The following is a 26,410-nucleotide window of genomic DNA, read 5'->3' as shown; positions in this document are numbered from 1 at the left end:
TGAAATGTACATTGTGCCTTGGTTTAGTGTCTGGAAGAGAGTCGTGTCTCAGTCAATTATAGATGATGTGAGAGGGCGGGTGTGTGTGTTTAGGGCACGGATGGCTTGGGGATAGAAGCTCCTCTTGAGTCTCTCTGTCCTTGCCCGGAAGATGCGGAACCTTCTACCAGATTGCAGAAGTTGGAACAGTTTGTTGCCAGGATGGGACGGGTCCTTCAGTATCTGCGCTGCTCTAGTTCGGCATCTCCTGGTGTAGGTGTCCTGAAGCGGGGGGAGAGCAATCCTGCAGCAGCGTTCTGCTGTACGGATCACTCTCTGGAGAGCTTTTTGGTCCTTCACACAGCTGTTCCCGAACCACGATGTCATGTTCTGTGTGAGGATGCTCTCCACAGCGCCTGTATAGAAAATCCTGAGGATCTTTGGAGAGACCCTGAACTTCTTCAGTTGTCGTAGGTGATACAGGCGCTGCCTAGCCTTTTTGGTCTGGACCTGAATGTGGGCAGCCCATGTCAGGTCTGAGGAGATGTGGACACCAAGATACTTGAAGGACTGCACCCTCTCCACTGGAGCTCCATTGATGATAATGGGCTTGTAGTCTCTGTGCTGACTCCTTCTGAAGTCCACCACCAGCTCCTTGGTCTTGCTGACGTTCAGCTGGAGGTGGTTGTCCTGGCACCATGATGCCAGATTCTTCACTTCATCCATGTAGGCCGCCTCATCGTTGTTGGAGATGGCACACAACATCACTGTGTCGTCAGCAAACTTCACAATGGTGTTGGAGCCATGGGTGGCCACACAGTCTGAAGTGTAGAGGGAGTAGAGCAGTGGCGAGAGGACACATCCCTGAGGTGCTCCTGTGTTGATGGTGATGCTGTTGGAGAAGCACCTGCCCACCCTCACCACCTGAGTTCTGCCAGTGAGGAAGTCCAACACCCATGCACACAGACGGCTGTTAAGTCCCAGATCCCTCAGCGTTGTGAACAGTCTGCAGGGCACTATTGTGTTAAACGCTGAACTGTAATCAACAAACAGCATTCGCACATAGTTACCCTGTTTCTTGTCCACATGGCTGAGAGTGGTGTGTAGGACGTGGGCGATGGCATCCTCTGTGGATCTGTTGGATCTGTAGGCGAACTGCAGCGGATCTGTGGTGTCTGGGATGGAGGAGGAGATGATGTTCTTCAGCAGCCTCTCAAACACCTTCATTACTACCGAGGTCAGTGCAACTGGCCGGTAATCGTTCAGGGATGAGGGTTTGCTGTTCTTGGGCACAGGGATGATGGTGGATCTTTTGAAGCATGTGGGGACCACAGACTTCGCCAGGGACTCGTTGAAGATGTAAGTGAACACACCTGCTAGCTGGTTAGCACAGCAGCGCCACCGGTGGGAAGGTTGGGGGATCGATCCCCGTCTCCTCTAGCTGTAAGCCACAGGAACCATCAGTAAGGTCTTAGCTTAACTGTTGTTAAATCTTCTGCACGGAAACAGTTTGATATCACCTTTACTGACTTGTAAGGAATTTCCTGTGGCTGGGATTGAGCAGTCAGACCGGAGTTAGCTGCATGGCCACATTCCTCAGGCTGCTCTCTGCAGCACCTCAACACTATTCACACCCTCTACCATACCTTTATATGCTGCTGTTATAGCCCTAAAGTATAATGACTGGTGATTTGTGGCACAAAGTGATACAAATAAATAAAGCAGACTAAACATGCTGCTGAGGTGATTGCTGCACATTAGAGCTGTGAGACTTTTTTGTGAAAATTTATTCATAGAAACAAAGCTTCCTGTGCGCAGCCCAACCCATAGCTTGCTCCTGAAAGTCTCGGTTCTTTTCCTCTCAGCTGCAGACTCACTGCTGTTTATTGTCTGAGAATAAAGATTAAATCTTAAAATAGAATTCAAACTTAGTACAGATTTCATATGAGGTCAGCGGGTGCAGTGTAGATGTCCTGTTTTAGTATAAAACAATATAAAATTGTTGTAAAATTGTTTGCTGCCAGTAGAAAAAAATATAATCAAAGAACAAATTTGTATTGATCTCTAATTTGACAGCATAAGTTACCATGGCGATACACCCAGGTAAGAATGGACCACCTTCACAGCGCAGAGAATCCAGGGTTAAACCTGAAGTTAGCTGGATAAGATGAAGCCCTTCTTTGTAGTACAAGCCTCTGACGGTGCCAGCCCCATCCCTTCTTGTAAACATAAAGGTTAAATCCTGGGTTAACTTGATGAGTTGATAACCAGCTTCATGTGACCGTTCTAAATCTAGAAAACAGAAAGAGACTTTGGCTCTGTGGGACCTCGTAGTATGGGAGCTTGCTCACTTCCATCTGTTTCACCTTGTATCATGTTTTGGTTTCACCTGTTTCTGAAGCTGCATTTTGTCTGTCTCACCTGGTAGTCTCTGTTTATTTATTTCCTATTTGCAGCAGTGAGGCCTGTGGATACTGACATTTTAAGACAGCCTGGCGAGGTGTGTGGGAGACGGAAAAGTCAGGCTTACTGGTGTGGAACACTGATTCCTGAGATGAAGTTTCTTTGTGATGATGAATGAAAGGTGACCTGCAGGTCCTAAGAGGAGTCGCACATACCAAAGAAGAAGAGAGGGGTAGGGGGGCATTTCCTGCCAGATAAAGGGTGTTTGTTTCAACCTGTGATTGGTTAATGGGGTCAGGACAGAGGCCAACAGCAGGGGGCAATTCAATAGATCCTGCCACACCTGTGTGTGTGTGTGTGTGTGTGTGTGTGTGTGTGTGTGTGTGTGTGTGTGTGTGTGTGTGTGTGTGTGTGTGTGTGTGTGTGTGTGTGTAGGTTTTGAGTGTTCACACTGATGATAAGTATGTGTGATGAAGATCAGTTTGACCCGCATGGTGGAGTGCATCGTTGTTGGTCACAGATGGAAACTTTGGCTGTGGAGTTTCTGCGGTCTCACCGGCTTCCTGTTGCTCGATGGTCCCACAGCTCTTAGTTTCAGTCAGACATGAGGATCAAAGGTGCAGGTGAGCTCCAGTCATTCAGAACCAAGCTGGACCTAGACTATAGCTTAAAGTGCCCCTAATTCCTCTTCTGGACCTGATCCCAGAGTCCAGCCCAGCTCCAAGTTGGTTCTAGTTTCAGGATGTCCTACAGCAGATGGATTCAAAGTCTTGTTCTGCCCTGATTCCCACAGACAACAGGAAGCTCACTTCAAAATAAAAGCACAGAAGGTCATTGGGTTCTGTCACATTGACTCAGACTCAGGAGATAAACTACAGCTTCAGCTCTGTCATGTTGCTGTACCTATGCGATACCTGCTCCGATGTGACTTTTAACCCCTTCTTCTGCATCCAACAGACCAAGGAGTCAGCCACTTTGACAGGCTTCACAGTTCAGAATTAAAACAAAGGTGGAGGGAAAGTTTCGTTTCATCTCCGACTCTGTATCGGAGGTTCCTCTCACTTTAAATCAGTTCAGTCAGTTCAGTCCACAACCTTTAAACGCCTGCCTGTACACACCAGCTTTTCTTTAACGTCCTCTCAGTGTTGTCCTATTTCCTTCTTCATTATTTTGCTTTAATTTATTTTTTTAACTGTATGCATATTTCTGTGGAACACATTTTCACTGTGATTTGGAAATAAACTTCGTGTGTGTGTGTGTGTGTGTGTGTGTGTGTGTGTGTGTGTGTGTGTGTGTGTGTGTGAGTGAGAGAGAGAGAGAGAGACAATGAGAAAACGCACAGTAACACAGCAATTGCATTTCCTGCTTGTTTTTGTTGTTGTTTTTTTTATCAGAAACTCTCTGGACCACACAATAATTCTGTGTTCCTTATTAACATATAATAAGTTATAATAAACTCTTCTATGTCCCCTAGTTAAAGTTGGGTTTGTAAAATTGATTTCCAAGATTCAAATTGATTTTAGTTTGAATAATGTGATATTAATTCATTAAAGGCTGAATCCATTTTTAAATATAGATATATTTTGCCACAAACACAGGTTAATCTCAGGTTAAAGCTCACAAAACTATTTCAACAACCGTCAAACAGTTAAAACAGATCATTCCCTCTTACTTTGGTATTCTTGCTTCCACCACAATAAAATCACACTTCCTACACAGCTCTTTCTGTACTTCATTTTCCTTCTCTTGTACTAAAAATCTCAGTTTTCTGCATTATTAGCTTGCTTGTTACGCACCGTCTACCGTTGTGTATAGTGCTGTCAGCCTCTGTTTGTTTGTTTTTTCATAAATGATCTGCTGTTCAATCCTGAAGAAATTTAAACTTTTACAAATCTTGCCAAATTGCAAAATGCTTACTATCTCTCTAATAAAACCTCTTTAACTTGGCCCTGCTTCATTTCAGCAGCATCAGGTAATGTTCGTATGCTGATTCGCAGTTTTCTTCCCTTTTTGTTCTACTTTTAAGATGGTTATAAAAAGCCAGGCCAGGAAAATCTCCTTCATGTTTTTCTGTGTTTTATCCTTAGTTACTTTGACACAAAGGCATCTGCTGTGATGCTCACACCTCCCATGAAGTAGGAGGTCAGCTTTGTTTTTATGCATTATGCACAAAAATGTGTAAAAATGAAATCATGGATTCAATAGAACCCTAGTCCTAATATGTTCTAGTGTGTTCTAGTGTGTTCCAGTGAGTATTGCTTGTGCTGAGCTTGTATTAGTTCAAAGCTGCTTAATGTCACTGCAGACAGGAGAAAAAGCTTGTGAAGACTTATTAAAGTTTATTAAAAGTATTTAAATACCGATACATTTGATTTTCATGATAAATATTAATAGTAGTCACAATAATAATAATATTTTTTCACAGAAACCCCTGTCATAGTCCAATGCCTATGCAGGTGTACCCCACCTTTCACCCTATCACAGCTGGGACAGGTACCACCCACCATGACCCTAGAATCCAAAAAATGGATGAACCTTTAAAAACTTTGATACACTGAAGCAAAATATCCCAAAATCGAACGTTTAAATAAAAATTTTGCAGATTATTAAACAAGTAGATCCTCTGTGGATCAATTTAACTTTTCTCACTGTTTTATTATTAATATATTTATCTTTATTCCCTGAATTTGGGCTGGCAGAGTGTGAACCCAATCAGAGAAACTAAGGCAAAACATGATGTGAGAGGATTGCCGGTGACCTCTACCAAATATCTTCATTGTGCAGACCCAGTTGTTCCATGTTTCAGTGGGAAAGTGTTAGAAGAGCTGCAGATGTCCTGCTGCTTTTATTCAGAATTTTAGTTTTCAGGCTCGAGAAGTCATTTGTCCACAAGGTGGGAGCAGTTTACACTGTTACAGCTTTATGTCACTTCAGGATAAGGCGATGTGATGTCTGTTTCCTGCAACATTTTCAGAATGAGGCTTGTTTGTACTGTCTTGCTGTGTTCATGCACACAAAAAATAAATGAATGGAGTCAGTTTCACAGGAGGAGGAGGAGAAGGTCACAGATGTAGTTCGAAGGAATGTTGGCAGCTTTTCTCTGCAGCTCTGTATCGCTTCAATAAAGCCTCCTTTCTATACATCCTCTGAGCCTGAACACAGAAAGAGACTTCAAGCTGAGAAGATGAAAAAACAAACTGCTCTCTTTCTAAATGAAAGTTGATCTCCAGCATTTCAGACAGAAATCCATCCAGTTCTTATCTCTCAGCAGGTTATTCACATTATGACTATCAGATTCCATCAGGACCAGTATCATCTTGTAAGTTAGCGACTCAGAGTCCAGTTTGGAAAACATGTTGTTTGAAGTTCATGAGCTCTACAACTGAAATATTTATCTTCAAAACCTTAAATGTATTTCTTCCTTCTTCTTCTTCTTCTTCTTCTTCTTCTTCTTTTTAAATTGAGACTCTTCTCAGTCAAAAAGTAGCAGGAGTGGCAGACGGTTGAAGCTGTTCATGTATGGAAACAAGAGAAAGAAAATGAAGAGGGGGGAGAGAGAAGATGAAAAGATCAAGAACAGTAATGGGACATGTAGCAGGCATTTTAATTATATCTGTCTCCAATAATCCAAGGATTGCAAAGGTTGTGTAAAGAGTTTCTGTGGCCGTCGTGCATGAGATTCATTAAAGAAGATGGGTAACTCCTACATCCTCCCTGCAGCGATAGGTTTTCAGTGTTCATATAGTCCACAGTTTCCACCATCCACTGTCTCCTCCGACATGCTCTGTGAACAGGTCTGCAGAGGTCCCTGTGAGGAAGGATCAAAGGTTAGGTCAAAGCTGTGCTCTGCGCCAAGAAGGGAGCCCCTGTAGCCTTATAGTTCATATAGGCTTGTTTGGATGGGAGGAACAAGACCTTATAAGACTTACAGGAAGTTCCCCCCCCCCTTTTTTTTTTTGTCTGCATGGTAGGAACTAGTAATTTCCAGAGACCCTGTTTGTGGAGTAGCTCCTACTTCAGGGTCGGTACTCTTCAACACAAGACTAACTGTTCAGTGGTTATAATGCACTCTTCTGGACATAGGCACACATCAGAAGAACAAATATTATAATAAAATCCATGTAAACATGGGGAACAGTTATGTCTAAAAATACACAGGGTATTAGAGAATTTTTAGTACGCCTATATGTGACTTAGGAAATGCAATGTGACTTTCAGATCTTGCATTCCTTCATCATCCAACAGTGTTCATCAACACAAAGCTAACTTCTATAGAGAAAAAAATGAAGAAACTGAAACGCCACCACTATGTGTGCTCACAACTTTTATGAACAGGATTTCTGGGGATAACTACATGGTGGAGAGTCTCCACAGGAGCTTGTCTCTGATTTTTTCCTATAGTAATTGGTTGTAGAAAAACCTGATAATGCCCAAATCTAGGTCGGGCATTATTTGCTGCCCCAGTTGAAGGACTTTAAGGAACTTAGGGTCGGGAGACTAACAAGTAGATCATGTGGCAAGTGCAGTGATATGGACAAGGTACTGGTCTGTGATGGTGTAGCCATTGGCTCTGTTTGTCTGGGCTGAGGCTTGGTGGTGACGACAGGGGCTCAGTCATTCAGATGAAGCTCAGGTCAACATTTCAACAGTTGCCTCAAGGTGCTTTATATTGTAAGGTAGACCCTACTATAATACATACAGAGAAAAACCCAACAGTCATAAGATCCCCTAATACGAAGCACTTTGGCGACAGTGGGAAGAAAAAAATGCCCTTTTAACAGAAAAAAATACTTCCAGCAGGCTATGGAGGGGCAGCCATCTCCCACAACCAGTTGGGGGAGAGGAAGAAAAAACAAAAGACATGCTGTGGACAACAACATGCAGTGATATAAAATCAGTTTAAGAACTGTCTGTCTGTTTCTCACAGACTCTGTATGGCTTGAGCTGATGGCTTCTTTGTTTGAGGAGATTTTGTTTTTAATGTGCTTTCATAAATCTGATATTATTTGTATAAAGGTTTCTAAGAATGTGTCTTATCATCGGTGAAAAACTAATACCGCTTTTTTCCAGAAATCTGCATTAAAAGGGACTTCCTCTACAGCTGGGCTCACAGAGGAGACCAGATTGAACCTCGCTTTTTAAACTTTTTTTGTCTGCTGCATTTCTGCCTTGAATCAAAGGGGGCTGTATGATCTTAAAAACAGATAAAGCTATTGTGTTCAGAATCAGAATACAAAATCTGTATTTGTGTTCAGTTTTAAGAACAGAGTGGATGGTTTCTGAAAAGTGTCTTAGAGGTGGTGAAAAACTGTAAGACTGCAGGTCAGCTGGGGTCTCAGCTCAGCTTGGCAGCAGAGAGACCACTCTCATCTTTCAGTCCAACAATACAAGTCTGTTTTAACCAAGAAATTAATTAGAGTTGAAAGCTGAAACCCTGGGAGAAGGGGGGTTGAAGGTTATATGGCCTTTAAGGTTTTATAAAGTGTCTATAGTTGTGGAAAGTTTTATCATTTCTTTATTTGTACATAGAAAACAAACAGAAAACACAGCTGCTTCAAAATGATTTGACATGCACATTGGTCCCTGACTTTTTAATGTCTTTAATTTATTGTTTTGCGTTCATGACCACAATAGGCTGAAAATCCAGTTCATGGCATGTTTTTACTGCTCCACTTTAACAGAGGAGTTTCCTGTGTAATAATGATTACGATGCAATAAGCACAGACACTAACGACAGAATCTCTGTCGTCCTTGTGACACATTGACAGGGTGGAAGCCCCCTTCATAACAATTTTTTTTGGTTCACCATGAGTTGAATATGTGGAGGAAAATGGATGGATGAATGGTTCATTATGCGTCACGGTGAAGTTAGCTGGTTTGGCCAATCAGCTTTTGATTCCTACATGATGTCAGAGCTAGTCGTAATTTTTTTTGAGCTACTCATAATTGAATCCGAAATTGAATGACACATCCTCCCAGATCAGACGTGTGTCCCTGGATGATGTCATTCCTGCTCTTAACCCTGCCTACAAAGCTCTGATTGGCTCATTATAGCTGCCAGTTAACACAAACACAGACTTCAGAGTAACTAACAAGCCTGAGATGTAGTGGAGTGATTTGAAGGTGGGTTTTGCAGGTAACAGGTGACCAGCAGGTCACATGAGTCACAGTAGTTACAGTTCACTTGTTTTCACTTGATCGTGTAATCAATATGTTTGACTGGAAGTTAGCAACAATTTCTACCTGTCTAATCTAAGGTAACCTCCAGGGGCAGACCTGAACATCACCTGGTTAGGATGGGTCACCTGCTGTTGAACCCTACTCCAGTGCAAAATGGGATGGATTTCAGGGCCAGTGAGGACCAGGAAAGTAACATTCATATAAGAACCAGTACATGATCTAGTAGTTTTAGTCTCAGTCGTATTTGCAGTATTTTCATAGATAGCATGAGCAGCCCCTCCCTTCCTGTCTGAGTATAAATACGAGTGGTTGAAGGAGGAGCTGCAGCTCTTCAGGTGCGTCTCTTTAGCTCAGCACGCACCTGTCACACAGCAACATGCTGCCAGCGTGAGTATTTGCAATACTACTATTACTACAAATGTTACTCTATGTACTGCTAAAGATACCAGCATGAGTGATACTACTAATATTACTGCATTTTAAAATAATAATACTGCTCTACACAAAGCTATTGATGACTACTCCTTCATTTTATTCTTGTTATACTGTTATCCTCCTGTGCTTGTACTACCAAAACTGTTTCTACTGCACTATATACTTTTGATACTACTGCTACTAACAATAGTATTAATAATATTAATAATAATAATAATAATGCACTTAACATTGATAAAACTACTAATGCTACTGCATTTTAAACTGCTTCTATTGCCACAACCATTATACTGCTAACACTAATAATACCACCGCATTTTTACTGCAGTAGTATTAATAGTCTACTATTACAACTACTAATAATAATACACTTTATACTGTGAAGACTGCTGTTACTCATATGACTTGTGCTAGTGCTACTATAACTGCACTATACAACAAACACTGCTGCATGTCGGTGTTGTAATACTTTAGTACTTTTGCAGTTCTGCTGTGCTTCATGAAATCATTGGTATTACTTCATCCTGACTGGATGCAGATTATTACTGACTGTTTTTGACTGTCAGCTCATTTGTCCAATCAGATCACTAAAAAAGTTTCTTGTTTTTTGATCCAATCAGAGTTCAGCCATCCTCATTCCACGTGGTGATGGTATTGATTATATTGACAGCGGTTTGTGTATTGATTGATTTCAGCAGAAATGAACTCATTACTAATGATCATTGATGAGGTTTATTGGTGCTGATTATTGTATTGTCCCTGTATCTTATTGATGAGTGTATGTGAGGCTGATTCTGACAGTGTTGGTCAGTACTGATTAATCTCCTCTGTCACAACAGAAATCTATTGATCATGTCCATGGCCGTCTTTTTGACAACAGCAGTTTCTACCGCTCCCTTGGAGGGTAAAAAAAAGAGAAGCTATGTTTTGTATCTTATTTCATTTTATTATTTCTGTTTGGAGAGAAGACTTTCTGTGTGTCTTCCAGAGAAGGAGCTGGAGGAGGTGGAGGTTGAGGCCACAGAGGAGGGGGAGGTGTCCGAGGAGGAGGAGGGTAGGCCTTGTGTGTGTGAGAGAAGCCAGCTTTTATCGTGAAAAGCAGATTCGTGTCAAATTGTTCATGAAGCATAAACTCAGAGTTTATACTGATGACAAAATGAAACCAAACTGAGGTCACACGAATGGAACCTGACCCTCACACAAACCTCAGAGTGAACAACAGCATCATCGTCTGTGATCTTTTCAAACCGGTTTAAACTTATCATAAAGACACAAACATGTCACACATTTCAGTCACAAAGCTTTTTAAAATAACTCTTCAGGCAGTGAGATTCTTTCTTTATTAATGAAACACTATATAACCATGACATAACCTTAGGTAATCAGTGTTTGCCAAATATTACCTGGTGTTGGTTCTTGGGGTTTGTTTGGGTGAGTAAATGTGTGTGAGACATTCTCAATGACCCCTCTTCGGGTCCCTGTTCAAAGTAGAGTGGGTGTGAGACTGTAGGGCTGACAGTGAAGGTTTGGAGAAGGTGGTGTTTGCTGTTTTTGAGGGAAAAATGACAAAATCCAACAGCTTTTTCACAGTACTCAGTCCTCAGAACATCACCTATCTCTCATTTGTGTACTAAAATGTTTTTACTGACACAAATCACTACATCCGGGTCAAGATAATATAGGTTTTCTTTGTTTATTGTTAATTTGTTTGTGTTTGACTGAATTAATTTCAATGTAACTCCTGTAGGATGCGTGGCCTCTGTCCAGTAAATGAAATATTAGAAATCATAAATCTTCGTGAAGCAGTGAGTGCAGCACATGTGTTAATGCTAAGCTAGGTGACATACGCGCATAGGGGAAAGGTAGAAGGAGTCAGAGGTCAAAAGTCAGAGCAGAAATAAAAAGACACTAAAACAGAGAAGTGTGACATTTGTTTAAAACTTCTAATTAGACATAAATGTTGGATGTCTTCTCTTTCCAGATGATGATGACTCCAAGAGTCAAGATAAGATTGGGGGTGAGAGGCAAAACACACTGTGACCTTTGCCCTGTAGTATTATCTTATAAACCTGCATAAACACAAAGAAATGAAAAGTTCAAACATCAGACTGTTTAAATGAACGTGACGTGAGAACCTTATAAACATCTCTTTAAAAATCTGTGTGTAATATATGTTTTTCAGTCTTATCTAAATGTGTCACAGAATGAAGCTCAAATGATGCCTTTAGGTTTATAATAATATCTGGAAACACAAGCTTCATTCATGCCGAACACCTGACAGTTTGCTCCTCCCCCTCCTGCAGGAGCATTTGGTGGGCAGCGGACCACCACGGCAACGGTGGTGGCAGTGGGGGCTGCTGGGGGTTCAGGTGAGTAGACCTGATCAGGTTTTTCCTTCCTGAATAGTTTTTTTGTTTGTTCCAACTGGTCTCAGGTTTAATCCAGATTAACTGGCTGCTTTTCAGACCAGGATTACCCTGAATGGGTCTAGTCCACTTCCTGAGCTCCTCAGGTTACTGCAGGATGTCCAGAACCACGGCATCACGTACAGGACAAACTCTGCAAAAGCAAAAGTAGCAAATATGTTACTAAACACAAGAAGTGAAGTCTCTGCAGTCTTTGAGAGACTAAAACTCTTAGTTTGTGTTTCTTATATTCATATGTAGCTGTGTACAGTCTAATTTCAGCTAACTGTAATAATCTACTGCCTGTTCATTTTTTAGCTTTATTTGATAAACACAGTGAAGAGAAGACAGGAAGGCAGGAGCAGAGAGAGAAGGAAGAAGGCATGTGGCCCGCGGGTCGGACTCAAACCCAGGCCAGCTCTCAGTAGTATGGCATGTGGTTGCCCGCTCCATGCATTGAGCCAAACTAGCGCTCCCAGACTGTTCATTTTTAAAAGAAATATGAAATCACCATTATGTTAGAAAGTACTGAAAAATAATATTTAGTTTTTGTATTTCACACAAGCGAATATTGAGGAAGAAATGTAAATGTTTTATGATAAAATCGTGCTTCTTTTTTATGGAAGTAAAGATTATAAATGTGTTTTTCAGCAAGAAAACATGAAGATGAGTTTTTGGTGACATGCATGGTTTGACTCAGGTGTATTTTCTCTGCAGGTGTCTCCTCTGACATTCAGGATCTAAGTGGTAAGTTCAGCTAAATGTATAGTTTCTTGAAGATGTTAGAGAAAAGTACAGAATGCTGATAGCTTATCAGAGTCTATCCCAACTTTATTGAGAGACATTCTCTTATTTGATTGAAATATTACTGATATTTCTGTGTTCTGTGTTAGGCTTTTGGCTTTGGGACCTTGTGTAGTCATAGAAAACAGAGCTTCTCTGACATTTAGTTGTTAAACTAAGGTTCACGAAACAAAATAAGTAAGAGTTGAAAATTCATGACGGTTTACTGTTTTTCTCAGAGCCTGCTGTACACCCTGACAGTTATCATTAGAAAAAACACTCAACGTCAAATCCCAGAAACTGCATCATGGGAAGCCCCCAGCAATCTGAGGCTATTATAACATAACTAGCAGTCAGGCTCAACTGACTATTTCCATTATCAAAGAGGAAAGTTTTAAGCCTAATCTTAAAAATAGACAGGGTGTCTGTCTCCTGAATCCAAACTGGTTGCTGGTTTCACAGAAGAGGGGCCTGAAAGCAGAAGGCTCTGCCTTCTATTCTACTTCCATTCTAACTCTACGGTCTGAGAGCAAATATACTTGTTTAAAAATGATGTTTATTTTCAGCTTCCAGTGGTCAAACAGCAGGGGGAAGAACACATGAAGGAACAGCCGGAAGCTCAGCAGGTAAACCAGGTGAATCTCATCCAGAGAGAAACGCGATGACAAATATGAACATCTTAGACAGTAAAATGTTTGATTTGAATGGTAATCAGATTTCAGTCACTCTGCTCTGATCACTTCTCTGACTTTTGTTAGGTTACAGTCTCATCAGTGGAAACACTCCCTACTTAAAGGATCGCACAGAAATCTGTGTGGCAATTTAATACTTTTAAGAGACATGTTACACTCCAACCTCTTTACAACGGTTGAACTATCCAGTCATTTTGCTACATCAATACAGTGTAGTGCCTCTACTCAGGACCAGTAAAGATTAGATGGATTCTATAGCGTTTTTCTACTCTGAGCACAAAGCAGGTTCTACAACTTGTCCCATTCATCCATTCTCATAAGCACTTTTTACTTATGCTATTCCTATGTAAGTGTTTCTATCTAACATTCACACATATTTATACTCTTGGTTGCTCTCAAGTGGGGTTAATATCTTGGCAAATGTCTTTGGCCTGTATTTGCATGCAGACTGGATCAGACAAGGCTCAAACGACCAAGCTCCCTATTAGTAGGTGACCTGCTCTATCTCCTGAGCTACAGCCACCTCTTATTGTACTGCAATATCAATTTCAACACAGACTCCAAATATCTACGTAGGTTTGGAAGGAGGTTTTGATTTTAGGGTCTCAGGAAAAAAGTCATCACTGAAGTGAACAACTGGGAACTTGTTACCTTAGGAAAGCTCATAAACAATACACAGTACACAGTCACACAACCTGGAAAATAACACCTGCTCTTCATAGGTGTAAAACAAACAAAATAAAAGGAGAAATGAAATTAAATGAAATTAATAAAACAAAATAAAGTCTTCCTGTTGTAGAATGACAGAAGTCCAGTCTGAATTGTCTTTTAACGTTCCTTGTGACCCAAAAAGCAGTGCCTGTAAGGACGTGTGTGTCCCTTCAAAGCAGTGCTTTAAAGCACAACTACCCATCTACTACCCGGATAGGACTAATAAAACATCTGAATCCCAAGGAATAGCTTGACTCAGCCCTTCAGAGATCTCCCACAATCCAATCGCATGGCTGGCCACACCATTTCACCATCATCCAGAATGTAATTGGGCTGTACTCACCATCAGTGGTTCTCTACAATCCTGTGTTGGGATTTTTCAATACTAATATTGCAACACCAGTTGTTTTTTTCTACTCAGAATTCATGGCCAGGATCTCTTTGTCTTGCTCTGATACACACTTGGCCACCATTACTGGAAACATTCTCACATGGAAGTGTTAGACAATGCTTCCTGTGCTCAAGACATAAGTTCATTGCACGGTCTGTAAGGGCTTTGAACATCTGACCATTTTACTTTTTTTGTATTTAGAAGCTAAAACTGCTCCTGTTGTTACAGGTTCTGCAGCAGCTGAGATCTCTGATGTTTCCACAGCTTTGATCCATTCTGCAGGTAAACAGCCTGGGCTTTTTAAAAAATGGCAGATATGTGGACTTTTATTTTGAAGAACAAACAGGGTGCAGTCAATAACTATATGCGACCTGTATGCATTTGGATGGAACAAAACTTCATGTCAAAACACTGAAATCATCATCAAATGGCATCATGACATTACAAAAACGTAAACACAAGAATTAAGGTGTTTATCATTAGGGGGAAACAAATCCAAGCCTATGTGGCTCTGTGTGAAAAACCTAAGCAGTAATAACTGCAGTCTAGTGTTTGCGATAACTGGAAATAAATGCTGTGGAGGACTTCCCTCTCATCTTTGCAGAATTGTTGTAATTCACCCACAGTGAAGGGTTTTCAAGCCTGAACCACCTTTTTAAGGTCACCCCTCATCTCAACCAGATTCAGGTCAGAAATTTGACTAGGCCCCTCTAAAGTCTTCGCTTTATTTTTCTTAAGCCATTCAGAGGTGGATTTGCTGGTGTGTTTTGGATCATTATCCTGCTGCAGAACCCAACTGCACTTCGGCTTGAGATCACAAGCAGATGGCCAGACATCCTCCTTCAGGTCGTTTTGGTAGACAGCTGAATTCATTGTTCCATTTACCACAGCAAGTCTTCCAGGTCCTGAGGCAGTAAGCAGTCCCAGACCATCACCATACCGGCATCATATTTTACTGTTGGCGTGATGTTCATTCTCTGAAATTCTGTTACTTTTATGCCAGATGTACTGGACATACACCTTTCCAAAAGGTTCAACTTTTGTCTCATTAATCCACAGTATTTGTGAGCAGAGGTTATCATCTCGGAACTCTCTTTTTTCCCCGTCTTGTAGAGTCATGAACCTTAACTGTGGCACGTGAAGCCTGAAGTTCTTTGAAAGTTGTTCTGGGGTCTTATGACCTCTTGAATGAGTCGTTGCTGCGGTCTTGGAGTCATTTTGGTCGGTTCACCACCACACCATCACACCTCTTCCTTCATGGTGGTAACCATGTAGTAGTAGTAGAGAGCATCCTTTCACAGCGGGTGGAACTAAAGATCTAAAATTTGGACTCATCAAAGGAAAGCAGATTTCTACACATCTGATGTCCATTCCTTGTGTTTCATGACCTGAAACAAATCTTTTCTGCTTGTTGCTTTTCCTTAGTAGTGGTTTCTTAGCAGCTTGTTGACCATAAAGACCTCATTTGTACAGTCTCCTCTGAACAGTTGATGTAGAGATGTGTCTGCTTCTGGAACTGTGGGCATTTATCTGAGGTGCTGCATAACATGACTGAATGTCCCAACCCCATTAAGAAGGCAATAAATGCCACAAATAAACCCTGACGAGGCACACCTGTGAAGTGAAACCCATATCAGGTGACTACTCATGAAGCTCACTGAGAGAAGGCCAAGGGTTTGCAGCACTGTCAACAAAGCAAAGGAATCTAAACTATAAGACATATTTAGAGTTATTTATCATTTTTTTCTTTGCTTAATAATTCCATATGTCTTGCTTCACATATTTGATGTCTTCAGTATGTATCTACAAGGCAAAAATAGTAAAAATAAAGAAAGTCCATTAAATGAGAAGGTGTGTTAATCGATGATTTCTGTGTTTTAAGGAGACAAGCATTCCTCTGCTTTATCTCACACAGAAACAAATGGTAAGTCCAATTATTACTCTGCTGGCATTTTGAGAATTATTGATTCATTAAGCTCAGCACAACAGCTGACTGTACGAGCCCTTTAGCATAGAAAGCTTCACATCTTTAAACCTGGTCTTTGTCTGCAGGTTCTGCAGGAGCTGGCTCAGAGACCAACAGTAAGTAGCTTTCAAATCCCTCAAACAGAGACCAATCAATAGATCATTGAGTTGAAGACCTTTCAATATGTCTGTGAAGATTCTCAGTTCATTGTAGTCTAAGGAGCTTGGAAAGAAAAGCATCTGGACTTCTTTAAGTTTCCTTGAAGAGGTTTCACCTCTCATCCGAGAAGCTTCTTCAGTTCTTGGGTCAAATGGTGGAGAGCCCCAGATTTAAGCCCTGTGGGAGTGTCCCCCCAAGAAGGACAACAGACCCCCTATTGATCCTCTACCTAATCACACGAACCAAGGTGTGAAAACGGGTGCAGGTCACAATCAGCCAAGGTTTTTGGTGAGCTCATTGTGAAACCAAGCTCCATCCTATTATGTGATTTCCTGAGGTCAAATGGCCAAGGACGTGAGTGGGCGTTAAGGCGTCTGGGAAGCGATCTGGATTATAGATGGTAGACAGTTGGTGTCGTAACCCACCGCCTCTGTTCAAGGATGGTCGTTCACAGTGGACATAGATGGCATTGGCATCTTCGAAAGAGTGACCTTTGTCCTTTAGATGCCATTGTCCCTCTCATGGGGAAACACCCACAGGGCTTAAACCTGGGACTCTCCACCATTTGACTCTAGAACAGAATAAGCTTCTCGGATGAGAGGTGAAACATCTTCAAGCAACTTAAAGAAGTCCAGACGAAAGATCTTACAATCTCTTCAAAAAATTATCAATTCTTGTTTTGTTTTGTTTTTTCGAGGTAATGGACAGAAGCTCCTGAATGGAGGAGGAGGGGGTGGAGTTGGCAGTCAGACAGGTAACGCGGTATGGAGAGGGGCTACAAGGGAGACAGGTGAAACCTATTTTTTAAGAAGCTCAGAGACATTAAGTTCAACTCTCTTTTCCAGATGCTGTGGGATTCTTTCAGGGTGACGTTTCTCACCTGGGTCTTACAGGTGAGTGTCCAGGTGAGGTGTCTGTGACATCACTTTTACTTCATCAGATCCAAGTCAGATTTTTAAGTGCTACAAAGGCAAAGAACACTTCTATGGCTTTAAGGAGGAATCTCTCAGCAGCTGTCATTGACTTTTTCTCCTTTAGGATCCATAGAGCCATCTAGCCATGACTTCCTGCTTGGCATGATGGGTAAGTTCAGCTGCTCTCATTTTACAAACCAATAATTTTCTTAAATCTGAAGCTTGATTTGATGATAAAATCTGAGGTCATTCCAGATACACACTGACTCTTTTGGTCTTTTGCTCCAGCTCTGACTCACAGAGGGATGTGGCGAGTTTCAACACAAACAGGCTTTCTCTGCAGTAGCGGGCTCAATAAAACCTTAAACCCCAGTCAGAGATAATGATTATCAGATTATTAGTCTTCTTTGTTAGGCCAGGCTCTCTGCTTCACTCCCTGAGAGCCCTCAGACAAAATGGGTTATTTCACAGATCATGGTCATTTGTGAGTGACACATTATCAGATGATGATGATGATGATGATTAAAACGTCAAGGAAGAATATAAAAATATCACATAGAGCAAGATGGGGATGTATGTCACAGAGCAGTAAAATATTTTAATGACAGCTAATTATTTTACCTATGAGTATGGTCAATGCTGCTGTTTATTTCTGTAGACACTAAAACTGGTGAGCCAAATTGTGTTACAGGAAGTTCTTTAAATAAAAGGGGATCAGATTCCCAGGGCACAGAGACTACAAGTCTAACAAGAAAAAGTTTATTCATGGAGGTGGAAAGCAGGAATAAAAGCAAACAAAATTCTAAAAAACGTATGCAATAAAATGTTCTTGGTACCCTAAAATCCCCCAAGAACAAATAAAAACAATTCTTAAAACTACAATAAAATGTTCTTTGTACAGTAAAATCCCACACAGTCCAGCAATTCAATTGTCCTACAACCCAATACCAATGTTCCTTATATGTAAAAGTTAAACAGAGGAATTCCTCTTCTGAAGTGGGGACCACCTCATCCCTCCACTGGGCACCCCACATCACAACCCAGCTTGCACTCCGCACTCGAGTCTCTCGCTCGCTGCTTCGCCCTGTAAATAAACATACTGGCCAGAACCATCGTCTGACCTGGCTAATAGCCATGTCATATCTGGCCCTTCCCCTTGCTCAGCCAACTTTCTTTAAACAAGTCCTTTCCCCAGCTGATAGGCCACACCCACACCTCAACAGACGCCTGCTATTTGCTAACTGTCCAGAGTCCACAGTGGATTAAAACAATAGCATGCAAAAAAAAACAAAAAACACTAAAAACATGCAATACAAATATCAGAATAAAATCATGCAAATATAATCAGAACCACACTCACAAATAAACACTAAAATCAGAATAAGACCAATTATAAAGAAAAAAACAAAATACATCTCGGTGACAGCTGCACCTTAGTTGTGAGATCTAAAATTGGATCTATTAAGGCTTCCTGCTACCTGCTGCTCTCTGGCAGGTAGCTAAATGCAGGTAGCTTATATTGCTCTCCTTTTTTTGCTTGTTTGATATATGTATTTTTTGTCTGTTTGTTTTGTTTGTTTTGTTTTTTGCCCTTTATCACTGTTCCTCTTCCCCGCTGTTCGCTCTTCCCCTACCTCTCTTTCATTCTCCCTTTTCTTTCCCCCAGTCATGTCTGTCCCGTGTGTAGCAAGTGAAAATAAAATAAACAATTATATATATAAAAAAAAAAGGCTTCCTGTCCCACAGCCTGATGAAGGAGACATGGAAATCAGATCAGAGTGAATGAATGTGATTGGTTGAACAGGTGTTCTTGCCGTCGATGAGACTTAGCAGGAAATCACAATCAAGTAGAACAATATTCACACATTTTCTAAATAATCACATGAACACATTCTTGTGACAATGTGGTGCACAGCTTGTGCTTCATTTGGTGAGCATGGTATGATTTACCACACATATAAAACATATTCCCACGGCAGAGAATCTCTATTACACTCAAAACATGCTGGAAATAATAAAAATAAATAAAAATAAACAGTGACAATGTGGTTGATTCAAACCAAAACTCTGAATATAACATTTTGCTGATCAGGTGACATTTTCATATGAAAAGAGAGCCTCTTTCATGAGATATAAAGACAAGACACAGATAAAAAGCCATTAATGTCGTTTTGCAGTATACCTGTCAGATGTCTGAGCCAAGAAGAAACACAATAAACATAATTCTGTATTTTATTGTAGTGGAATGTTTCTGTGTTTTTAGGTGGTGATGCTTTCGGTCCAGATGGTCACGTTAACATCCCAGGTTTGATTTCTTTCTGAAACACTTAAAGTGATTCTTTGATTAGTGAACTTAACCATGACTACTAAAGCTGGGGGAAAGGGCTCTGATGTGATTTAGGGTTTGTTGTTGTTGTTGTTTGTTTGTTCTTTTTTGATTGTTTGATATTGGTGTTAATTATTGTTTTGCTTTTTGTTTCTGAATTATCACAGGTAACATGACAGCACCCTCTCACCTGGAGCCTTCAGGTATGACTTCCTCTTCATTTAATAATGTCTGAAATTGGACAAATCACGCTGGTTGATGTTTTTCTTTTGGTTCAGGTGTGACAGCAACTCCACATGCAGATCAGAACAGTCTGAACTCACTTGCAGGTGAGTACAGACTCCTCCCCCACTAACGTCATCCAAATATATCACATGATGTATTTGAACTGTCCAATTATTTTTTATTCAGCCAAAAGCATTATGTAGCTGCTAGTGGCAGTTCAAACACAGCATCTGTGTTTGTATCTCTGCTGTTTCCTTTCCTTGCTTGTTAATCTTTCCTACCTCCTGTTTCCTGGTATTGAAGATCTTGTTCATCATTCTGATACCACCGTTGATCAGCCAGGACCAGATCAAACTTTCCTGAGTTCAGGACCTGACCAATCATTACCCAGCTCTGTCTCTGGCTCCTCCCACTCTGCAGGTTGTGAGAGGAAAGACTTTTACTCTGAAAACCAGATTAACTTTTACTCTGAAGTTTTCCTTCATCTCTTATTTAGTAAAGTAAAACAGCATCTTTTTCCTTTTCAGGGGCAGTGTCTTCATCCTCAACGCACATTGAAGCTCTCAGAGACCAGAAAGGTGATCTCACACTAGCATAAATGTAATCCCAAAGGTTTTAAACTTTACATCAGCTCCACTGTAGACGTTTCAATGTTGTTTCTTTTTTTTCTAAACTTAAATTTAAAAAAAGACACATTATCTGGCACCTGAACTAAGGAAAATATCAATAGTCCCGATCCTTCATTATCTGTTGACCATATTTCATATTGGTGCTGTATTTGTCCTCACAGATGCAGCTGATTCAGCTGATACTAATGGTAATTCCTCAGAGCTTCATGCTCTTAAATTTACTGCATATAAAAATACCTTCAACTATGTAATTATTGTTTGATTTTCTGAATTTACTTTGTGTTGTTTAGGAAACGGTCGACAGACCCTGTTGACAGACACAAATGGAGGTAAACGTTCACCATTTTAGTTCACTTCGATAAAAACATTCAGATCTGCAACAGAACACACCTGAGTAGACCAGACTATCCATCTGTCACCCACCTCGATGATTTGCCCATTCACGGTAGCAGCAGGCTAAGCTCCACATATTATTCTCCTCAACAGTATCTTCCAGTTCCTCCCTGAGAATTAAGAGTCTCTCACAGGCCAGATGAGATATATTACCTCTTTGATTTTCTTCATAAATAAATGAATCATGGAACAGAGGACCCCAAAAAAGGAAGAAGAAAATCCCATCTTTAATCGGAAACAGGCATTATTCATACACTCTGCGTTTGCAAAAGGCAAAATTTAAAAGAAAAAACTCCAACAGGTCATATGTGAAGGGGGGAAAAAAGAAAAACAAAAGAATACATTAAAGACCCGCCTTACTTGACTGTGATCAGTTGCTATGAAGGAACGTATCTTTCCCTTATCTGGATTCACTTACCATAAGATTTATGATCTGGATAAACGTTCACATGAAACTTACTATCTGTCACATTAGCCCAGGGTTTCCCCTGTATGTTTACATAAAAGTGGTAGTGTTGGCTGTATCTGATCAATAACAAAGGTCTCGTGACTCTTGTTCCACAGAAAATGATCTGTGAATGTTACTTACTGGGCAGCACAGTAGTATGGTGGTTAGCACTGTTGCCTGCATTCGACTCCACCATTTGGCTGGTTGTATGTTTTTCCCACGCTTCTTCCCACAGTTCAAAGATATGCAATTAGTGGGATTAAGTTAATAGGTGATGCTAAAGTGTGAATGCCCCCCCCGTTACCGTGATAAGGATACTTGGAAGAGAACTGCAATTGCACTCATCCACTGGTCTATCTCAATCATCACTCAAGATTAAGATCCTGAAATACTTAACTTCCTCACTTGGAGCAGCAACACGGAGGGAGTAATCCACCATCTTCTCGCAGAGGACCATGGCTTCAGAGAAGGAGGTGCTGATTCTCAGCTTGGCCCTGGTGTAAGATAATGGTCATGTTCTGAAAAAAACAACAGTACTACCTCATCTTCAAAAAGCAAAAGCCCTCTGTATCAATTTAGTGATTCTTCATTTGAACACAGGTGAACATAAGACATTTGTTGAAAAGTCAGATAGTGGGTTCAGAAGGATTCCTGGCTCAGATCACCCCCTTAGATACTCCTCACACCACCTTCATCGCCAACATTTGTTTCTGCAGTTTAACTTTGCTGTTTGTGTTTCTGCAGCAGAGACAGAAAAACTGGTTTCCTTCAGCGATCTTTATACTGATCTCACAGGTACAGTCTAATCAAGCTAATTATTTATACCAGATTATATGTTGGAATTCAGTGTCTCCATTGTTCCATCGTTAGACTAGTAAACTGTTAACATTATGAGCTAAAAGAAGCTAAAAGTCCGGAGTATGTAATGTTTACGTCACCAGGTCAGGGAGTGGTACTGCTCAGCATGAAGCTCTTTAAATGGTTTGAACACTTCTTACAAAAATAGCCTCACATTTTAAGTTATACAATTTTCAGTCAAAGACAAGGCGTACAGGAAGTACAGGATAACAGCCAAAGTGCAGAATAACTGGAAACCACACCCGAGTCACCTTATCCAGTCGTTAATCTGGAATCAGGATTGTATTTTAAATGATCAGTGAAATAATGTGATAAATAAAAATGTGCTGATGATGTCATCAGGTGGTGCAGAGTCAGTAACCAGGATTAACGTCAATCTCACAGGTGAGGTGAACAGATCAAAAAAAGCTGTTTACTGATAAACAGTGTTAGTAATGGATGAAGCTCTGTGTTCTGTTATTTCTAGCTTCAGGTCTTGGATTCGGGCATGATGTCACAGGTACTACTACTTACTATGACTATGAAGCTCATTGGTTCATAATCCGGTGTGGGAGAGGGGGGTTATCCACTTTCTGTCACATGATCATGTGTTACAGAGTCTCCATCCATTATGATCCAAACTGCGTCTGTCGATGTCACACAGACACATAACCCAGGTACACATATCTTTACATTTGTCTTTACAGTTGTCCCTGGTTCTCTTTGTGCATTTGTGTGCATATCTTTGTGTATGGCCGTCTGTCTCTACATCTGTCTTTCTGTCTGCCTGACTGTAAATCTATCTGTACATCTGCCTGTCTTTCTGTAGGTCAGCCTTTGCATCTGTCTGCTTCTGTACACCTGTCTGTACATTTGTCTGTATATCTAGGTTTACATTTTCCTGTCTGATTCTCCTCTGCTTTATTCAGTTTCAGGCATTCACCCTCACACAGATCTGGTTACCATGACAGCAGACTTCTCTGGGACAGATACAGGTATGTCCATCTCCCTTCAATATACTAACAGTTAATTAACAGACAGGTGAGAGGTCAAAGGTCAGATGTATGTTCTGTGTGTTTCAGTTGCAACAGATCATACAGGAAGGCTTCTCGACTCTAGTAAGTTCTACTATACCTATTCCCACCTAAAAAAAAAACAGTCCAATTCCAGCAACTTGCCCTAACTCACAAGGGTTGTCACAAAGCCAAGTATGCAACATGCTCTTTATACACTTAGAGGGAGCCTGCAATTAATCGAATTTCCAAGGGCTATGGTGTTTACTTATGGTTTTGTAGGGGGGGGGCTTAAAGTAAAAAAAAAAAAAGGTTTATTGATCATGTTTTGATCATTTCTTTGATCTTTGCTTATTGATGCTGTTTAAAAAAAAAAAACCCTAGATGTCCTTTGTCGCCTCTGAAGGGTGAGGTCTAAGGAGCTTGGAAAGAAAAACGTCTGGACTTCTTTAAGTTGCTTGAAGACATTTCACCTCTCATCCGAGAAGCTTCTTCAGTTCTAAGGGTCAAATTGTGGAGAGTCCCAGATTTAAACCCAGTGGGAGTATCCCACTGTCCAGACGCTTTTCTTTCCAAGCTCCTTCCATTACGATGACCTGGGTGACTGAGAACCCTCACAGACACTCTGAAGGGTGAGAACTTTACAAATCCGGCAGTTTAAAGTGTGAGCATGAAACAAAGCAGCATCGCTGAGAAAGGTGTAGATCAGTGTCATGTGGTCTATCACGAGGTTCTGGCTCATTCCCGTTAATAAACTCACATTCAAACGCAGGAGAAGATCAAGTTGTGAGGTTTAGTGTTTGTGACTGACTGGGATTGAGTTCATGTTTCAGAGTGTCTGTTCTTATTCTGCTGTAGGTCTGTGTCTCTTTGTGGGTGTGTCAACACCCACTGAATACACAATGTGTGTGTCGTTTTTTTCTTTTGCAGGTCCTCCAGCTGTGACAGATCACACACAGATGGCTGGTAAGTCTTAAAAATGTTCACAGCTTTAAAAGGTTTAGAACACATACCTGAAATACGGACAGAGCCTGTATGTCACGTGGAAACCTATGCCCTCTAGAGGACTAAGACTGCATATGCTCTTTTCCACATTGCCACCATATTGGAAAATTCCATGTATTCCATGGCTTCTATGTACTAGCGGGGAATTGTAATCTTACCAAGTAGTTAAAAACACACACATTGGGGGGATTCTGTATTTGTGATTTTTGTATAAAAGCATCAGAGGTAATAAGTAAGAAATCTTTGTCATCCTCAGGGTAAAAACATCTAGTATATCAGACCACTGACTAATGATTGCATAGTTTCTTCAGGGGGAGGGGCTTAAGCTTTTCAAGCCTGGGTTAATGCTAAGATAAGTTTCTTCTTTGGTTGTTAATATCAGTATTTTTGTAAAAAATAAATAAATAAATAAATTGCAGATTGGATGAAGAGAATTCTTCCCTCCAAGTGTACTTTCTCCTTTGCATCTGTGCCCCAGAAGGTTCAAAGGTGTGCTGGATGCGGTTTGGGGTCCCATTTTTTGGTTAAAGGATATTTTGCTGTTTGTATCTGATATGAGATCAGGTGCTGAAGGCTTGTTCTTTCTCTTTTCTTGGTTCTGCTTGTTCTCTGCAGGTTCAGTTACTGAACAGTACAACCCATCTGGTCAGGGTCCTGAAGGTTTGTTATCATCACACTCTTGACTCGAATCTTTACAATATTTCATTTAATACATTTTCTCTATCACTGAAGATGTCCTGAGCAGTCTGATGTTTCCTGTTTAGTTTACACTTTCTTTGTATTCAATGTTCATCAAACCCTGAAACTGATTTTTATTTAAAAGAACCTTATGTCAGGGTCATGAAAACCCTGCAGCATCAGTACTGGATGTGTTAGATCTGTCCCTCCAGATCCAGATAGTAAAAACCCCCACATAAATTCATTATGTGTTTTAACTCATACCAGAGGGTATAAAAATGATCCAAAATATGATCCATTATTTAAACCGTCTATTGTAGCATGCAACAGAGAAGCTTTGCAAACACATGCTGGAACATGTTGAAAACGTGTGTTAATTAATATGTTTGTTCGGAATGTTTTTATTTTTATTGTTCTCATGTGAAGCTTTTCACTGAATCTTAGTTTCTCGTTCAGGTACAGAAAATGTGGAACTGGAGGATACCTGCTGACTTCCACATCAAACCGCGAGTTCGCTTCCTGCGTTACCGTTTCCAGTGTACCGACCAATCAGCACGGCCAATGAAATCTGACCCCTCCCACTAGCTGTAGGCCCCTCCAGTGAATGGCAGCAGGTGTTTTTTTGTTTGTTTGTTTTTTTAATATTTAAAAATGTCGGTTTATAGACATTTATTTTGTCTTAGAGAATCATGGAGGGAAAGTAAAGAAAATTAGTCTCAACAGTGTGCTGATTCAGATTTGATCTGATGACAAAAAGGAAGTGACATGTTCATTGTAAAACATGGTTTAAAAATTCTGTAATAAATGTGTTTGTTGAACATCAAAACTGAGAATTTGTCTTTTGCCCAAACTGGTGACTAAACTGTCGTCCTGGATTTTGTGAGCTCTGAATAAATCTTATTATTCATCACTGATTGAAGAAAATAAGAACAACCCCAGGTTTCTTAGACTCCATTTCTTCTGCTATCTGGACCACCACGCCACATGATGTCCATCTAGTTGACACAGCCCAGGTCCACATCACCCTGAACCCTGGTGAAGGTCTGGTCTGGTGACCCCAGTATGACACTATAAACAGATTACTGGAGGCCAGCATGATCATCCCATATCAGTCATCATGGAATATGCCAATACTTCCCGTCTTTATGGGCCCAGGTAAGGGTAGATGAATGGTACAGGATTTTAGACCCGTGAACAACACCACAACACCAGACGTTCTTCATCCCACTGTAACCATTTGCTTTACTCATCTTCCTGTTTAGGTTTGGAGGCAAAGTCACCCTCTACAATGTAGGCGATTGTAAATTCTCCTTAATTTTCTCTGCTCATGTTCTACATCCTGCTTCTATCATTTAAGAAACATTTCTAAATTGAGCCCTATGGTATCTCATTCTGAACTGGAGATTGTTATTCGTGCATTCATTTCATCGTAATTGGACTACTGTGATTCACTGTTTACATGTGTAAACAAAAACTCCCCGGAGCGTCTGCAGATTGTCCAAAATGCTGCAGCAAGGATTCTGACAAAAACATCTAAGTACTCTCATGTAACACCATTGCTTATACAGCTGCACTGGCTCCCCGCTGAATTCAGAGTCCATTTTAAGATACTGGTTCTGACAATTAAAGCTCTTCAAGGACAAGCACCAGCCGACATTATTGACCTTTTACAGCCCTATGTCCCTATAGTAGGTCCCTGAGGTCTTGTGATCAGGGCCTGCTTGTTATTCAGCATATAGAGTGGGGCAAAAAAGTATTTAGTCAGCCACCGATTGTGCAAGTTCCCCCACCTAAAATGATGACAGAGGTCAGTAATTTGCACCAGAGGTACACTTCAA

The 26,410-nt window shown here is 40.8% G+C and overlaps 2 protein-coding genes and 1 long non-coding RNA gene across 3 annotated transcripts in view; 2 read left to right on the top strand and 1 right to left on the bottom strand.

The window, feature by feature from the left end:
* The window catches only part of LOC113014589 (ubiquitin carboxyl-terminal hydrolase 29-like), a 264,900-nt gene that overhangs the window by 75,558 nt on the left and 162,932 nt on the right, over positions 1–26,410 (bottom strand). The window lies entirely within an intron of this gene.
* LOC113015263 (apomucin) lies at positions 8,679–25,331 on the top strand. The gene is made up of 27 exons (XM_026157210.1): positions 8,679–8,751; positions 9,986–10,051; positions 11,301–11,366; positions 12,120–12,149; positions 12,752–12,820; positions 14,208–14,261; positions 15,862–15,903; positions 16,032–16,061; positions 16,802–16,858; positions 16,950–16,997; positions 17,143–17,187; positions 19,282–19,323; positions 19,512–19,547; positions 19,623–19,673; positions 19,873–19,989; positions 20,097–20,147; positions 20,360–20,386; positions 20,489–20,527; positions 21,784–21,834; positions 22,240–22,281; positions 22,364–22,396; positions 22,494–22,553; positions 22,806–22,871; positions 22,959–22,994; positions 23,820–23,855; positions 24,510–24,554; positions 25,029–25,331. The coding sequence occupies exons 1-27, from the start codon at positions 8,679–8,681 to the stop codon at positions 25,061–25,063; spliced, it is 1,347 nt and encodes a 448-aa protein (XP_026012995.1). The 3' UTR covers positions 25,064–25,331.
* Positions 8,891–10,029, top strand: LOC113014599 (uncharacterized). The gene is made up of 3 exons (XR_003270981.1): positions 8,891–8,949; positions 9,837–9,901; positions 9,986–10,029. It is a non-coding gene; the product is annotated as an uncharacterized LOC113014599 (long non-coding RNA).

Source organism: Astatotilapia calliptera, chromosome 22 (genome assembly GCF_900246225.1).
Source record: "Astatotilapia calliptera chromosome 22, fAstCal1.2, whole genome shotgun sequence".
NCBI classification, from domain to species: Eukaryota; Metazoa; Chordata; class Actinopteri; order Cichliformes; family Cichlidae; genus Astatotilapia; species Astatotilapia calliptera.
Note: the sequence above shows the minus strand (reverse complement) of the source record. Positions and strands in the feature narration are given on the sequence as shown.